General features: G+C 47.9%; 1 protein-coding gene across 1 annotated transcript; it reads left to right on the top strand.

Annotated features, from left to right (window-relative positions):
• The first annotated feature begins 1132 nt into the window (after positions 1 to 1132).
• On the top strand, positions 1133 to 11970 carry LOC115909214 (solute carrier family 2, facilitated glucose transporter member 3). The gene is made up of 10 exons (XM_030958366.1): positions 1133 to 1265; positions 4151 to 4246; positions 5497 to 5657; positions 5947 to 6187; positions 6341 to 6503; positions 7140 to 7327; positions 7695 to 7799; positions 8225 to 8326; positions 8547 to 8750; positions 9255 to 11970. The coding sequence occupies exons 1-10, from the start codon at positions 1251 to 1253 to the stop codon at positions 9432 to 9434; spliced, it is 1455 nt and encodes a 484-aa protein (XP_030814226.1). The 5' UTR covers positions 1133 to 1250; the 3' UTR covers positions 9435 to 11970.
• Positions 11971 to 14852: the final 2882 nt, after the last annotated feature.

The raw sequence follows: 14852 nt of genomic DNA, 5'->3' as shown, positions 1-14852 counted from the left end.
GCTTTTTTCCCATTGTCCTTGCCCCCAGCCCTCAGCTGCTGCTGTTTTCTGAAGTCAAAGTCCTTGACAGATTCTTAATTCAGTGAAGACTTTTACTGTTTGGCAGCCCTTTTGCTTGATTCAAAGCACAGCTCTTCATTATTCTTCTGGAAGAGTTTGGCAATTGTTTGACCTGAAGGATGGACAGTAAATGTGGAGCACAGTAGCGTTTGATTGAATTATAGACTCATCAAATGGTTTGAGTTGGAGAGGACCTTTAAAATAATTTTGCTTCAATCTCCCTGCCATGGGCAGTGACACTTTCTACTTTTTTTCTCAAAGCCACATCCAACCTGACCTTATGGGCTTCCAGGGATGGGGCATCCCCCATTTCTCTGGGAAATCTTTGCCAGTGCTCTACCACCTTCACAGTAAAGAGTTTCTTCCTGTTCTCCAATCTAAATTTGCCCTCTGTCATTTTGAAGCCATTCCCCCATATCCTGTCACTACATGCCCTTGAAAGGAAGGGCTAAGTCTGGGACTAGATCCAGCTTCAACTTTGCCTCTGTAGATTCCAGCATCGTATGAAAAATATATTTTTGGCAACTAGACAAACAAAAAAAATCCCCGAAACGCAGCTACCCAGAATTGTACTTCATCCACAGCTTTGCGAGGTGGTGGGAGCACCCGCAGATTTAATGCTAGTGCCGGTGCTGTTTGTGTGCCTGCCTCTGCACCGTCACTGCCCGCCTTGCTGCTTTAGCTTACAGACCGAATGATAAAGACATTTATTTTTATATACAACAAATACTATAGACGTCGCTTTACGTCACGCAGCCGCCATCGGTGCAAGCCGCCCAAAATAACTGATTTGTGCCATTAGCGAACGCTTCGCGCGTGGCATCCGAGGTGTGGCGGCTCCTTGTGCGGTCCCTGCGGGGCGCGGGGAGCGCGGGGCCATCGCCCCACGGCCGCCGGGCCCGCTCCATCACTGCCCGGCCGCCCCGCACGCAGATTCCCGTCACGGAGAGGCGTGAGCTCCGGGGGGTGCTCCGTGATTGCTGTGTTTTGGCGTGGGGCAGCCGCCCCGCCCCTCTGTGTCCCCTCCCACGGCCGGGCCCATAAAGCGGCGGGCGGGCGCGGGCGGCGGCGTGCGCGGGGCGGTTCGGGCAGTCTCGGGCGTGGGCGGGCGCAGCCACCGCCTCTCGCGGGTTCCGTTAGGAGCGGCGGGCGGCCGTTCGCTGGCAGTCGGGCACCGGGAGCCACCGACGATGGACACCAAAAAGGTAGGCGAGCCATCGTGGGCTCCTTCTCGCCCTCTTTCTCCCCGCTGCCGCCGCCGCTCGGGTCCCCGGGCTGCTGGGCGGAGGGATGCGGTCGCGGGGGGCGTTCGCCTGCGGCTGCCGTGGGGAGGGATGCGGCGGTGGTCCCGGCAGGGCCGCTGCTCGGCCCTTCGGCGGCTCTGTCTCCGAGGGGGATGGGGGATGGGGACCGCACAGTTTGGGAGAGGTTGGCGCAGGTCGCGCGATCGATTTTTGGTTCCGTGCGCGTGGCCTGATGATGCACACGATGCTGTCCGCGTTGTAGGGTATTGATCACGAGGTTTGTTTCGCTGGCGGCGCCGCACTCGGTTGGTCCCTGGGTTTAGGATGCTAAGCGGGAGAGTGATGTTAAAGATTTTTTTTTGAGTGGTGGCAGTATGACTTATAAGGGCATTTTAAAATTTCAAGAAGGCGGCAGAGCATGTCTTTCCCTTCCTTCTCGTATTGGGAGCCGGGGATATTTGTCGGCATCTCCTCGTCTGCAATAGCGGAGTGAGCTCATGACTGCGTGTATTTGAACGTACTAAGGGAGACAGCATATACCCGCCTGAACCTGGGGCAGGATGCCGGGGAATTACACGGGAACAGCCAGAATTGGAGAGGGTCGGCGCTCTCATCGCCATATTGATGGGAGATGAGGGCAGTGTGAGAGGATGGGGCAGAGGAAAGGAGAGCGTCTGGTCAAGGTCGTTCAGAGAAGCGGGGAGAGGCCACTCCTGCCGGGCTCAACAAGTTGTACAGCTCTGGGGTTGGAGGCAGTGAGGGAGGGGAGCTGGTGAGGAGCATCTTCTGCAAAACGAATGCAGCCGACGCCTGTGGTCGGAGGGAGGGGTGGCGGTTTGAATTCCATGCTGGTGTACAGACCTCAGCCTTGAGCCTTTGGATAGAGTGGGTGTAGCTGTACTATTTCTGAGCTCCCTGTTTGCCTTTTGGGAAGCGAGGCACTTGCAGCACTAACAAATGATCCATACATTAGATCACAGTCTGGCTCACTGGAGGGGATGGGTCATGCCATGTGATGTCTAGGTGATGGGAGGCTGGGCAGAAGATGAATAGCAGGCAATAGCCAGGAGAAAGAAGTATGAAAGAGGGTAGAACGACTGACTCTGCAGCTCATTTATGTACCATGTAAGTGAGGGGTGCCCACGAAGCAGGGACCCTGCGGTCCCTGCAGCACCCAGAAGGAGAAGGCCAGCTGTGGCCACTGCTAGCCATGACAAAGCAGAGTCCTGGGGGGAAGGTGCTCCTGTGTGAGCCATCTGGAGAGCTGGGGTTTGTCTGCAGCTTTGCCATACCCGCTGGATAGAGATGACCTGGCCTGGAGTCCCAGAACTGTTTAGATATTATAATGCATTTCTGCAGGCATCCAGTTGCTTTGAAAGAGCTGTGTCCTTGTGGTTCCATGCCAAATTTCCTTGAGATAAAAATGAGGGAAGCGGTCACAGGGTCCCAGGGAGAATGCCTGGCCTGCCTAGGGTGTGTTCAGGTTTGAATGCACCTCCGTGCTCATCTGCCCCCTGTCCACTTTGTCTCCACCACTGACCTGGGCAGGAGGACATTTACATGATGTAGGTCGGTGGAGGAAGCCATGTCTGAGAATCCTTTCCCCAAATGTTGTTTACTGAGGCAGAGCTGGTCGTGTCTGAGGGTTGTGCAGGCCAGAAGCACATACATGCTTGGCTTGAAAGATTGGTGGAGGTGGCATGAGCACTATATAACAGAAGGTTATTGTCCAAAACTTTGGGCAGTTTCGAGAGCTGCTACTCCTGGAGCTGAGCTAGAAAGTGAGAGACTGGAGGAGCTGTGACAGTGGGCCCCACCTAGTAGTTTACTCTGCCAGGCTTAAGTACAATAATTGGAAAGTCTTGGAAAAGGAACTGTTAATATTTTTGGAAAAGCTTCCCAACCTCCTGAGATGGGAAGGAACACAATCTTTCTGAATTGTGCCAACTCAGCCAGTGGCTGCCTAAGTGCCAATTCCTGAGTCACCTGCTCCCCCATACCTCCCTCACTCGGAGCTGGCTTAAATGCCACAAGCTTTAAAAATGAATAAAATGTCAGATGCTTTTTGCTGACACTAAAGTTTCTCTGTGGGACTTCTGAGGTTGGCCTCTAAACTTTCCCTATGGCCCTGGGGGCTCAGCAGTTTTTATTTTAATTTACTGGAGATTCAGGTACACTGAAACTTCAGGGAGTGTGCTTCATGTAAGATACCAACTATTGCCACAGCGTAAAGAAAAATAGCAGGGGAGCTCGGTAGCAACTGCTGCCACCTCTTGATGCAGCCGCTGTGCCAGTGCCCTGGGGCAGGGATGGGAAGCCCTAGCCTGGGAAAAACAAGCCTGTTGCCGAAGAGAGTGCGTGTTGTAACTGTTGTGAGTGACTGCCAGTGTAGCTCATGGCCAGATCTGAGACGCAATTTATGGGAACTTGTCAGCTGGCTCAGGGAAGAGTTAGACCCTTCTTTCATGACATGCCAGAGATCAGCAAAAGCTGCTGTAAAGCAGATCAACCCAAAATAACAGCCACTAATGCAGGCAGTGTATTCATTACTGATGAGCTGAGAATAGTTGCTGAAGGTCAGGAGATAACAAAGGGGAGGCCCTGACAAACCCTCCTACTTGTCCTACGCAGAACTTTTCATGCTGTACAGTTGCATCTCCCTTTCTAGGGAGGGGGATCCAAGGGATGCAACTGGTACTCACCCTTGCTGGATAAAAGCCCATTCCCTGCCCTCAGAGCACTTGCCCGTGGCACCTCTGAGCTGCAGCTGCTCTTTATGCTGAAGAGAAGCTCAAGTTGTGTAGAAAGCCAAATTAACTAAAGAATTGTTCCCTCTCTTTCCACAGAAAATCACAGCACCTCTAATCTATGCTGTTTCCATTGCTGCCATTGGATCTCTCCAATTTGGGTACAACACTGGTGTCATCAATGCCCCTGAGAAGGTGAGAGGAAGAGGGAGCTGGGGAGGTGGGATGCATGAGGGGCTGATGGGACCACAGTGGTGTAGAAAGGAGAGGGACTGTCTCCCAAGTAATTTGGTTTTGGTTTATGAAGTCAGTAAGGTATTAAAACCCCCGTTCAAATACAATATTGAACAGGAAGAACAAAGTTTTGGGGAGGGGGCAGAGCAAACAGAGAGGTTAATTCTCTTAATTAGGGGCACAGGAAGGGCAGGAGGGTTCCATCTGCCATATGTGATGTGTGGAGGAATGTGAGCTGCCTCAGTTTTGAGTCAGAATAAACCAACCACGGCAGAAGGAATGTAGAGAGCAGTGTGCAGAAAACAGTTAAAGGTTGGTAGGAATTACAGCTGCCCTAATTTAGTTTATTTCAACTTTATTTTACTTGTTTATTCATTCCTTGTGTTAAGTATAGATTCAGTGCTTGTAAAAGGGTTGTGACTTGGACATTTGACCAAATCATCCCATGACTGTAGCCTAAGAAAAAGAGGTGAAGAAAATGAGAGATGAGGTTTTCATGTAACTTTAAGATGGTTCCTCTGTCAAGAACTGAGTCACGAATACCACATCCACCCTCTCTCCGGGAAGAGATGTTCACCACGGGATGGGGGATGGGGTCAGTCCTCCCTAGTTAATGTCCTGCTGCCATCTGCTGGGGGCAGACACTCCATCCCCCCAGCCCATGCCAGAATTTACCTCACTAGCTAGGAGGATGCCTGGGAAATCAGTAACGTGGCCCTGTCACAACCCCTCTGAGACAGCATTATGTAAGAAATAAGCAATTTTTCAGGCTTACTTCAGTGAAGCCTTGTGTGTCTCCAGCTATTTCTATACCAGAAATCCCATTCCTGCTGTCGATGTTTTGGTAGTGCCAGAAATGTTCCCATCCACTCACTGGTCATGTTTTCTTGTTCCCTTTCATTCCCAACTGTCTCCCACCTCCTCCCAAGAACCACCAGTGACTCATCTGAAATATTCAGAAGATGAGCCTGTTCTCATTAATAAACACTGCTGTCCTCTGGGTACCCTGCCTGTCCCTCCACTCAGTGAAGCACTCTCCCTCATCATACTGAGCTACTTCTATGCCCTTGTCTTCCTCTTGTATAACTTGTTGCTGCATTTTTAGGTCTTCCTCATGGCAGCAGGAAGCAGAAGGAAGGCAGTCTCCCCTCTCCCACGTGTAAAATGTCCCCCTCTGGATTGTAACTCTTGCTACCTGACTCCTCTTGCAGATCATCCGGGGCTTTTTCAACAGAACCCTGTCAGAAAGGAGTGGGACGGCTGTCTCCCAAGAACTACTCACCTCTCTGTGGTCACTTTCTGTGGCCATCTTCTCAGTCGGAGGCATGATTGGCTCCTTCTCAGTCAGTCTCTTTGTAAACAGATTCGGCAGGTAAGTTGGGAAGCGGGGGATAAAAGCGGTTGGAGAACTTTTCCCTTTACAAAGGAGTGTTGGGAGGAAGAGGGCCGAGGTGGGAAGAGATGTGTGGGGAGAAAGCAAGAATGTGTGGGCTGCAAAAAGAAGGATTGCAGGCCAAGGCAGGATCTGAATGAGAATTATTCCATTCTGTTCCCACCCCTGAGATGGGCGATCATGGGCAGGTTTACATTTACCCCTCTCCTGATGATTTTCCTGCTGTATTGCCCGTTTAAGTTCATTCTTGACATCTTTACCCTGGCAGGAGGAACTCCATGCTGCTTGTGAATATCTTGGCCTTTGCTGGTGGCCTTCTCATGGCCTTCTCTAAGGCAGCAAGAGCAGTGGAGATGTTCATTATTGGCCGCTTTGTTATTGGCACCTTCTGTGGCCTCTGCACTGGCTTTGTGCCCATGTACATCAGCGAGGTCTCGCCCACCAGTGTCCGTGGAGCCTTCGGCACCCTCAACCAGCTGGGCATTGTTGTGGGCATCCTGGTGGCTCAGGTAGGCCTGGTACAACCTGATCCTGTCCTCAGGTGGGGTGAGGAGGGCTTTACTTGCCATCAGGGGCAGAGTGTGGATCCTGTCATACTGGGGTGGGGGTGAGGAATTGGAGTGTTTGAAGTCACTCTTATTTCTCTTCTGTCCTCGGTGTAGATCTTTGGACTAGAGGCGATCATGGGCACTGAAGGACTTTGGCCAATGCTTTTGGGGTTCACAATCCTCCCAGCAATCATCCAGTGTATTGGTCTTCTGTTCTGCCCTGAAAGCCCCCGCTTCCTATTGATCAACAAGATGGAGGAGGAGAAAGCCCAAGCAGGTAAGAACTGATCTCAAAGGGGCAGGGCAGTGTTCTGGCTCCCAGCCTGCACTGAGCTTGAGTGGGAGGCCAGGACTGATCCTGGTGCCTGTGGTGAATTAGGGTGTGACTCCCGGAGGGCATCAGGCCTGGCCTACCTTCCCATCCTTTAGGTTGCACCAGTGCCAGGAAGCATGAGAAACCTGGCATCCCAACAGAGGCTGCAGGTGGGATCAAGATGTGAGTGCACCTAGCCTAGTGGGATGTAGCAGGACCAGCTGCTGCTGCCACTGTCCCAGCTCCTCCTGAAAGGCAGGAAGTAGGCTGGCATTTAACAGGAGCTTGGAGGGCTGGGGTCAGCTCTGGCAAGAGCCTGAACAGAATTTCAGGATCAAACATAAGCTTGGAGATCAATCAACATGAGCAGGACCTGGGCCTGGTTTCTGTGCTGTTCACAGCACCCTGACCTCTGGGTTGAAAAGAAGAGCAAGGCTGGCAGCAGAGGCTTGCCCTTTCCCATGCAGCAGGCCTCAACACCAGCTGGGGGTGTTCAGTCTTCCTCCCGTGCCCTCCCTGCAGCAGCAGGATGGGACACACACCTGCCCTGGCCAGTAGGTGTGTATCTCATACCTGGTGTCTTTGGATTCTTCCCTCCAGTTCTCCAGAAGCTCCGTGGCGATCGAGATGTATCTCAAGACATCGAGGAGATGAAAGAAGAAAGTGCTAAAATGTCCCAGGAAAAGAAAGTAACTGTGCCGCAGCTCTTCCGTTCTCCAAACTACCGTCAAGCCATTATCATTGCCATCATGCTGCAGCTCTCCCAGCAGCTCTCAGGCATCAATGCTGTGAGTTATCCTGCTGTCCCATCTTCTGGGCCTCCCTTATCTCTGGCTAAACTTGCTACTGGTGTGGAGAGAACTCTAAGTGCCCAAACATCTTTTTGCCTTGACTGGAGGTCACTGTTTTGTTGTCTGGCAAAGATGCTAAGATGGGAAATGTATAGTGTGCCTTTCACTTTGCCCACGTGCACCCCGGTGAGGCACTGCAGCCTTGCACCAAGTGAATGAACTTCAACTGGAAGCATGCTGTTTTATAGTGTGGAGTGCTGCTTAGAAACTCCCTGACTGGAGTGCAAGCTGTTAGGCAGAGGATGAGGGACATGCTCTCAAACATGGAATCGTGACTATGTCCAACTTTCTCCTCTCTTCCCAGGTATTCTATTATTCCACGGGGATTTTTGAACGAGCTGGTATCACACAGCCTGTCTATGCCACCATTGGAGCCGGTGTGGTGAACACAGTCTTCACTGTGGTGTCGGTGAGTGGGACAGGGCTGTGTCTGCCTGGGCGTGTCCCTGGCAGATGGGACTACAGACAAGTAGCCATGTGGTGGCAAAGCACTGGGCTGTGCACTGACCTGTGGGAGCAGAGACCAGTGCGCATCAAAGGCGTGGTGGGAGGAGAGATGGGCAGAAAGAGATGTTGTTATCTTAGATGAAAGAGAATGTGGAAAAGGAGTGTATGTGGGGAAAAGGGTGATGTGAGAAAGCAGTAGCAAGAACCAGAGTGGAAGAACTTGTGCTGACAATGGAGCAGCCTGGTGGCCTGCACTGAGATCATCACGGTCTCTGAGGTTCATGGGCAGATAAGGAAAAGATGCAGGAGATACTGAGCAAGGAGGTCTGCCCTGCTTTTGCTGCCGAAGTAATGGACATTTTTTTCCTTCTGCCTTCTCCTTTCCAGCTATTCCTGGTGGAGCGTGCTGGCCGCCGGACCCTCCATTTAGCTGGTTTGGGTGGCATGGCTGTGTGTGCTGCTATTATGACTGTGGCTTTGGCTCTGAAGGTGAGTGATGGTGTTATTGTCCAGGCTGACCCCAGCAGGAACCTATAAGAAAACACGCCTGCTTTTCTCTGCAATACTGCCCTGTAGGCAGGTAGAGCCAAGTGTGCAATGGAGAGAGCAATTTTATAACTCTGGGAACTGCTACAGTGTTTGCAGTGCAGCTGAGAAAGTTGTGACGCTAGAGATGGCATTGTGCTGATCATACTTTGTTCCCTTGCAGGACGTCGTGGACTGGATCAGATACATCAGCATTGTTGCCACTTTTGGCTTTGTGGCTCTTTTTGAGATTGGCCCTGGCCCTATCCCGTGGTTCATTGTGGCAGAACTCTTCAGCCAGGGCCCACGACCTGCAGCCATGGCAGTGGCTGGTTGTTCCAACTGGACCTCCAATTTCTTGGTGGGAATGCTCTTCCCCTATGCAGAGGTAAGTCCTGGTTTATGAAGCACTGTGAGAGCACTGCAGCACTGGAAGAGGTGTCCAGAAAAGCAGTAGAATCTGCGTCTTTGAAGACTTTGGCACATGACTATATGACCTTTAATAACAGCCTCTCCTAGAAATTGTCCCTGCTTTGGGAAGAGGGCTGGTGAGTCTTCCAGAGGTCTCTGAGTCAGTGTTATGATTGTTACTGGAGGTTGTTGCTCACCTTATATTCTGCTGTCTTAACTGGTTGCGGCTTACAAATATTTGCAAGAGCCATCTTAGCACATCACTGCTTTTGCTTTAAAAGCATCAATTTTGGTCACTCTCAGGAAGATTAAAGACTTTTAGAAGCCCGTAGGAATGTGATTTCAATTTTTAAAATGTTGTGATGGGAAAAAAGTCAGTAAGGGCACTGTTGGAGAAAGGTGTTGGAATTTTAACCTCTCAACAGCAAATGACCTTACATGTAATATGAAAAAAAATCTTTTGTGTTTGTTCTCCCTGCAGAAACTATGTGGCTCCTATGTCTTCCTCATCTTCCTTGTTTTCCTGGTCCTCTTCTTTGTCTTCACCTTCTTCAAAGTGCCAGAGACCAGGGGCAGGACTTTTGAAGACATCTCCAGAGGCTTTGAAGGACGAGGAAACGGCTCATCACCCCAGAAGATGGAGATGAACAAAGCTGCCTAAGAGCCACGACACACCCATTCTTTAACTCGTTCATGCTTAAAGAGTCATTAAAGGAATGAGCAAAGAAAACCATGAGAACTGGGACGTTTTTCCCCTCTTCAATTGCTGCTATATTCTTCTTTTCACCCACATGCTCGCCCAATCTGCCAGGCTTGCCAGCATTAAGCAATTCTGATATGGGTGATCTGCCATACTGGAAAGCACCTGGCACTTGCAAAAATAATCTCATCTTTCCTGCCACAAACATCAGGAGAACAGAAGAGCTGGCAATATTTTTACTTTTCTCACATAAAATTGCCATTTGGGGTTAACATACTTATGCACACAGTGACCATTATGTATTTGACCCTAATTACTATTTTTGTAGTGAGTTGAAGTGACCTGCTAAACAAGTCCCCAGCCCTTTGAGTCTACTGTGTGCGTGTGTATGGTGTTACACTGGAATTTGGCAAGCTTACCAAAAAGCCATCGTGCTTTTTCCTATCCAGTGTGCACTCTTTTTAGCCTCAGGAAAAAGGGGACCAAGTCACATGCATATTTTTTCCTGCTCTTTTATTTTTTGTATAGACAGACTGAAAGCATACTTTTACTTCAGTTTATTTATTTGTATGTCACTTTGTAAATATTTATTTTTTTAAAGGTGTACAAAAATGTACAGATAAAGAAATTGGAGAGGTTTAAGAGAAATAGCTATTCTAATAAAAGATGCTGTAGACTTGAGGTGCAATAAGACTGTAAAGGGGAAATGTACTAAAAGGAGATTGAGCATTTTAGATGGTATGTACAGCAGAGCAAATTATGCACATCACCTTGAAGTTATTTGTGCCCTCTGGAAAGAAATTCGAGGAGTTCTGTACTTGTGGGAAGAGGTATGTTTCTGCACTAAAATCTCTGTTATTAGGGATTTTTGGTGGCTATTTTAAGTAATTGTTCTCAAGTGTTGATGAGAGTGATATTGCATCTTAAAATGGGTTTTGTTGGATTATATTTTCAGACATGGTTTTAAGCATTCTATGGATGACTGAGGGTGGTGATTGCAAACCAGAAGGTAATTTTTCCTGCCTTCTCTTAATTTTATTTCTTTTTGGCTTCTCTGTAGTCTAGTACGTCATAAATTCTGAAACTTGCAGATTGTCATTTAAAGGAGCGCAAGGATAAAAATTATTTTTCAAAGCTGTATTTTCTTAGCAGTTGTTCCTATAAATATTACAGAGGGTCATGTAGCATGACCCTTCTGGACACAGGCATGGTCAGTTGTGGTACATGTAAGTTCATGAGAGCAGAGATGCAGGACTAGACACCAGAGCTACTGGAATTTGCTGGTTTAGCAGTGCAAAAGGTCTGTCGTGCTCAGTCCCCTGCTTGGTTGAAGGCCAGATGTTTTTTGCCCCATATATCCTCTCTGGAAGGTCTGCATGATGTTGTGGTGCTCACCAGTGTGCTTTGTAGATGTGTTCAGCTCTGTTATAGTGCCTCTGTTCTAAGGGATGTGGCAGGCAGTAATTGTTCGTCAGTAAATGTCAGTCTCCTTGCTTGTCATTCTGCTGGGCAATCGAGTTTGTGTGGTCCCCACCCTTGCTGCCAAGCTAGCTCAGGCAGGCAAAAAGTAGCACCTAGGGTACACTTGCAGTCAAGGAGGGGCAGCTTAAATCCCTGCAGCGTTCTGTTCAGGCTCCAGGCCCATGCCTGTCCAGACCTGCACAAAATATCTAAAGGTAGCACAGAGGTAGGTCCAGTTTATACTCCTGCTCTTCTGAGATCAAGCTGCAGTTTTTGGATGTAGTCAAACTTGGGTGGACCTGCTGGAATTCATCACTGGATATCCTAGAAGAGAGGTAGGCCCACAGATTCCGGGGTGGTAAAAGGAAGAAAGGCTTAGAAAGGTTGGAATGACAGCAAGACTTTTGCAGCATGGATAGCCCAAGCTTTCTTGCCAACATAGTTCTTCAGAGCAGGTTAGAGAAATTCCCATTGATGTATATGCTGGGGGGGGTCTGTCTGACATTTTCAGTAACTAGTGATGACTTTTCTACCTTCCCTAATGAGAAACAGTTGCAGAGATCAGTTAAATTTGCTGCTGTTAAATGCTTCCTGTGAATTAATTTGAAATGCCCCAGCTTTGCACAATGCAATCATATTACATCCAGTCCTCCCATGCTTTTTATTTAGGCTTACATTCCAGATATTCTCAGAAGTGTTATGTAAGATGTCTCTCCCAGTTTTGATATTCTGGCTCAGTTACATAGATTTCTGTGCCCTTCCTTTGGCCCTCCAGCACATCCAGACAGGATATTTCTATATGGGTATCTGTATGTTAGGAAATTCCCCCCACAGCTGTGCATAAGAGCATTCCATACTTTGCATCAGATGTGTGTTGGCTTGGGCCGAAGTGTGTAGGCCTTTCTCACATGGTATCTTTCTTAATTTCTTTTTCTGTAACAGCATTGTGAATATTTCCGATGGATTTTATATGCTTATTAATGTGGTTGTTTCCTGGTTTTGAAATAAAAAATATGAAATAAATACCTGATTTGGATTTTACCTTTATCCTGTAGATCTTCTCTTATTCTTTTATCACAGCCTGGGACTGCATCCTGAAATGTCACCAGCATCTCCCCTGCAACCTTTCTGGGTAGCTAGGCACTCTGGATTTACTGTTTTATCACTGGAAGTGATGATTTCTCTCAGGTTCTATGCAAATCACCTTTAATTCCCTTACTACCATTTCTTAGCAATTTTAAAACTAAAACCACTTGCTTCTCTGCTTCTTGTTTCCCCAAATTCTTTTTGTTTGTGTGCAAATACTTTTCCAATGTAACAGGAAGGGAGAGGAGAAGAGGCTGGAGGGGAGGATATGAATCTTGCCCAGAGCTAAAGAAGGTGAGGCTTCTGCCCCTGCTCTGTTCCCACTGCACTCCTCACCTTCTCTGCCAGGAGGGAGAAGGACCCCTTTCCCCTGTAGCTGATGCTTTCCTCCCTCTGTTTGGGATGTGACCTTCACGTCCTCCTGTGAGATTGTACCTATGTACACTCAGCACTAAATACTGGAAAGGAGCAGAGGGATGGAGGAAAAAAACCCACTGCCCCAGGAGCTGATCCTGTAGCTTGGGGACTGCAGCATTCCTTGGACCACTCTGAGGTCTCTGGGCTGCTCTCAAAAAATATGTGAACAAAATATCCTTCAGTGTAAGAGGATGGGATTAAGTGAAAGGAAGGAAAAGATGGCAGAGCCCAGAGTGCCTTAGAGCAGGAATATGGCTAATATAACTCCAGAGTCAGCGGGCTGCTCAAAGCCTAAAACAAGGAGAATGTAGGGAAGAATGTAAAGTCTGGAAAAGCTCAGCAGAGCAGGGCTCCCATGAAGCCTTTCTGAAAGCTGCTGTTGCTGGCTGCTGCGTGCTCCTAGCTCGCGCCCATGTTTTGCTAAGCTTGGTATGCAACCAGCCTTGGAGCTGGGAGTGCCCTGGGCTAATCTGTCTAGGATTGTTTTTCAGTTCTAGCTCAACTACAAAAATAAAGCCCAGCCATCCAAACTCATAAGCATATCCAGCTCAAACTTAACTCTTAACATTTCAGTTTTCTTTGTCAAAAGTGGAAACGGAGAACAAAATCACTTGTAGCCCAAAGCATGTGATTCACTGAGCACTAAATTAATCTTTTGTGTAGTGTTTGTGATAAAATTTGGGTTAGGGAACAAGGCTTTGGTTTAGATCTGGTTAGTTCTTAAAATTGTAAGGAAGCTTCAAAAGGAAAACCTGTTTCCAATTAAATGGCTTGAATGCAATTTAATGGTTTGAGGACGGGCTGTTTTCAGCTGAAAGTGTTCATCATATCCAAGTGAGCATGTAGGCAGTTCTTGTGGCCACCACAATACCCCACAGAAATGAATCACTGGAGAGTTCTTGGAGTGAAACTGATGCTGAATGGACAGGAGAAGAACCCCGAGGGTCCCATGTGACATCAGCCATGTCAAAGGTTTCAGTGCTGTTTTACTGGCTGGAGCACAATTAAATTGTCACAGCATCGCTGCCAACATTTGTTGCTTTCTGCTTGTGTTATTTCTGATTAATGTCTTTGCATACCAGCCAAGAACAGCAGTTTATTTCTGTAAGAAGAAATGTGGGAAAAATACCTCCAACAAACAACATTTTACTGGGGGTAGATTTCCCTGCTGCATGTCTAGTGCAGCAAAATCTTTTAATTTGATTTTCTGTTCTGAAAAGAGCACCCATTTTAGACACCTCACTAGCTGGGGAGATATGGGGCAGCTTCTCCCTTGGGAAGGTATCTGGGTGGGAGCACAGGCAGGAGACTGCAGTTTTACCTCCAAGCAAAGCCACCAACCCCTTCTTTGAGGGTTACTCCAAGAAGGAACATTTGCCAGTTTGGTGGGGGACTGTGCTATCACTGCTTTCATTTGAGAGGAAAGAAGGTGTGGACACACTGCCAATGTCAGCGTGATGGGCCATGGTGGAGCAGCATCAAGAAGTGACTCACCACCACATTTTCTCCCACTGCACACATTGTGAGAAAGCTCCTGCCAGCAGGTAAATCAAATGCATGTTTTGTTGCACAGAAAATTTATGTCTCTCTGGCTTTTTTTTCCAGACTTTCTATAGATCAGAACAAGGACACAATTCCAACATTTTCTTCACTTTTAGAAGGACTCTCTGAAGACATGTGAGATGCTTGCTGGAAAACCTGGGGTCTGGTCTGTCACTTAGCCTGGCTCTGTCTTTACAATGTGAGTTACCAGACAAGAGACAGTTGTCTTCATAATATGCTGCTGGGAAAAGGCAGTACTCAGGCTGTCAGACAAGGAAAGAGTATGGTTTTGTCTCCTAAAATATATATTGCTACGACAATTTAATTGGTGTTACTTGAATGTATTCCATTTCTGGTGGAGGCAGGCTGTAACTTTTAAAAACAATTCACTTGCTGTGATATATCTTGTTTCAATGCTATACCTCACTAAATTACAGTGTTTACAAGAACTGTCTCTTCCTTTTCCATAAGATTCAGCAGGCCTGATAGACACATGACTGACCTGCTAAGTCTGTTTTCTGCTTATGTTGCACAACCATTTTCTGTTTAGCAAGAGGTCACATGGATTTGTGTAAGGCAGTCATACTGGTGCACCAGTCGCTGTGACATGCATTGTGGGACCACTGCAGATCCTGTTCTGAACTAGCAACTGGTCATCCATGTTAAAACTAAACTATCAGTAGATCAACCTGATCAAACAGCACCCTGTTTTTCCATCTCTGGTCTCTGTTTCATCCTGTTTTTTAGTCTTCTCCATCATGAATGAAATTGCCTTCCATTAACAAATTTGATTCTCCATCACAAACAAACTCAGATATTTATTGCTTCCTTTATATTCCTGTCACCAAGTGCCATTGTCACTCAGACTGCATA

This window comes from Camarhynchus parvulus, chromosome 1, assembly GCF_901933205.1.
Source record: "Camarhynchus parvulus chromosome 1, STF_HiC, whole genome shotgun sequence".
NCBI classification, from domain to species: Eukaryota; Metazoa; Chordata; class Aves; order Passeriformes; family Thraupidae; genus Camarhynchus; species Camarhynchus parvulus.
This window is presented reverse-complemented; position numbering and strand designations above follow the sequence as displayed.